The sequence below is a fragment of the Silurus meridionalis genome, chromosome 11 (genome assembly GCF_014805685.1).
Source record: "Silurus meridionalis isolate SWU-2019-XX chromosome 11, ASM1480568v1, whole genome shotgun sequence".
In the NCBI taxonomy this organism is placed as follows: Eukaryota; Metazoa; Chordata; class Actinopteri; order Siluriformes; family Siluridae; genus Silurus; species Silurus meridionalis.
Window position 1 is genome coordinate 21,930,001 of NC_060894.1, and position 2,500 is coordinate 21,932,500.

Below are 2,500 nucleotides of genomic sequence, written 5' to 3' on the forward strand. Positions count from 1 at the left end.
CACGGCAGTTTGCATTACATAAATGGAAAATTAGATTATTTTTCTCTCTCTCTCTCTCTCTCTCTCTCTCTCTCTCTCTCTCTCTCTCTCTCTTTAAGACACTGCATTTAGACCTGGAAATCAGAACTTCTAATCACGTCCCCCTCAAAGCCCCTTGGAGACATTTAGCAATCAGGCAAAGGTGGTTTCATTTAATTTGTTTCATGTAATTTTTTTCAAACATATTATACATTATGTGAGGAGATCATTATCAGCTCCATAATATAAATGTTGGCACAGATGTCATAAAACACTTTTTTAATGTCTCCCTGACAGATAAAAAGGCAACGCGCGATGATCTCTGTAATGGAAGATTTCGCAGAGCAAAAGGCAATTATATGTGTTTGATATTGCTCAGATGGTGATTGTCACCTTCCCCGTGTCGAGCTGATTGTCTTCTTGAACTGTTAGGACTCCCCACAGATCGCATTTTCCCAATGACATTGTGAACAGAAGCGGCTGCAGTTCAGCAAAATGTCCCATTTTCTCTTTTAGATTCGGTCTAATCCGAGGTCTTTGTGCAGTCTAACTGTAGTACACTAAAGATTTTATAGCTCTTTAGCTGTAACTGTTGAATCTTTTTTATTTTAATGTGTGTGTGTGTGTGTGTGTGTGTGTGTGTCTGATTATACTGACACTGAAGGCATTACCTGTGCTCTCTCTCCAGTAATCAGGTGCAGACGTTTCTGTCTCCGGGATAAAGAAATTACTCTGTTCTTTGTTTTCTTCTGCAAGAGGATGCAAAGATATTAATGACAATCACCCTAGCGGTATGAATCTTTAAAGAATGTATATATATATATATATATATATATATATATATATATATATATATATATATATATATATATATAGAGAGAGAGAGAGAGAGAGAGAGAGAGAGAGAGAGAAAGAGAGAGCATTTGTATTTTTTTGCCCTTCAGTTAGTTTATTGCATGCTGTAAATGATTTTTGGAGTTTACAGTCCTGACGGTATTCTGTTCACTTTATAGTAACGATTGGAAAAATGTAGTTTTCCCAAAAAAAAATGATCATTGCACCATGTCACACAAAAACAAAATGCATCTTCTATGCTACTGATTGCTCCAAATGTTTATTTATTTAAGATAAGACACTGAGATGTGATGCAAACTTCTATTAAAAGTTTTTTTTAACACTATATGACATTTTTCCATGGAGCACCGACCTGCTCGTGTTGTTTTGTCTTTTGCAGCATATGCCGGTAGTCCGTCGTCTCTGCCCTTGTGAGACTGAGAACAGAAAACAACCCAGATTAGACCTGATTCATGTCTGCAGGCCCAAAGGCTGGACACTGAACACATATATTACAGCAGCCAAAAGCACCGAATCAATTGGCCTTGAGGATGACAATGCTGTCGTCTGCATTCCGTTTAAATGCCTTTGTCAGCCTGATTAACAGTCTAAGATGTGGTGTACCTGACCGTGTGTGTGTGTGTGTGTGTGTGTGTGTGTGTGTGTGTGTGTGTTCAATCTAATCGCTACAGCATCACTAAGCAGCCCCACACACACACACACACACACACACACTCCCCCCTCTGTGCCCTAGAGTAACACATTCAGCTCCCTGTGTTAATGTAGTGTTAGCAGGTTAAAGACTAAAAGGCCTAATAGGCAGGCGTGACAAAAGCGGTGCCAAACGTAATGTCGCCATTAAACAAAACATGACTGGGCTTATTAGGAGGGATCAAAGCACTCTGAATATTTCATTTCTGCAGGGATCACCCAGCTATCAATCTTGTTATGCATACGGATCCCGCCAGTCTATGGCCCGCATTTAAATAATAATTAGTTTAAGTGCCTGCAGGGAATATTTACATTTTTGTAGGCAGCAGTGTCCTCTACCGAGGCATGAATGGGGCTCGGGCCTTTGAGAGAGGTGGTTGGACTGGCAGCCAAGCTTGGTTTGTCCTCTGTAGAGCTTTCAGAGGGAATGGTGGAGAAGGAAGGTGCGTCTTTGTCTCTGTCGCCTACGGGGCCTTCGGTGAGTCGTGAAACGTGAAGACTGCACGGCTGATGTTGTGATGCTGCACGACTGCTGAAGTCTTCCTGCTCTTCATCCTGCTTGGTTTCCACATCCACTTCCTGTTCCTCGTCGCTCTCCGCACTCTCGCTCTGGTAGCTGCAGCTGGTGCCAGGTGAGAGGTGCCTCTCTGCACCAAAGTCCTCCAGGTTGCCGTGGAGCTTTGCGATGCTTTCGGCATCCTTTACCACCGGCCGAAAGGCAGAGTGGTAGCTGGCCTTGCGGGCTTGCAGAGATGGAGCATCTAGAAGTTTGAGCCAGCCTTCTGGGGCAGGCCTCAACTCAGAGGTCATGGTTGTGGGGCATTCGCTTTCAAACAAGCCTGCTCTGGGATTGGTGCTTATAGCAGCACCACTTCCACCTCCTGTAGCAGCGTCACTTTGCTCACTCAGGTCGAGGAAGGCCTGGCGTAGGGAGGGG

General features: G+C 43.6%; 1 protein-coding gene across 5 annotated transcripts in view; it reads right to left on the reverse strand.

The window, feature by feature from the left end:
• Positions 1–2,500, reverse strand: part of skor2 (SKI family transcriptional corepressor 2) — a 94,512-nt gene that overhangs the window by 3,922 nt on the left and 88,090 nt on the right. For all 5 annotated transcript variants that reach the window (XM_046860892.1, XM_046860891.1, XM_046860894.1 and 2 more), the window contains 3 exons: positions 1,876–2,500; positions 1,226–1,289; positions 690–767 (listed from right to left, as the gene is read on the reverse strand). The exon at positions 1,876–2,500 is cut by the window's right edge and continues 1,224 nt beyond it. In XM_046860892.1, the coding sequence (XP_046716848.1) occupies positions 690–767; positions 1,226–1,289; positions 1,876–2,500 (767 nt within the window). The remainder of the gene's footprint in view (positions 1–689; positions 768–1,225; positions 1,290–1,875) is intronic.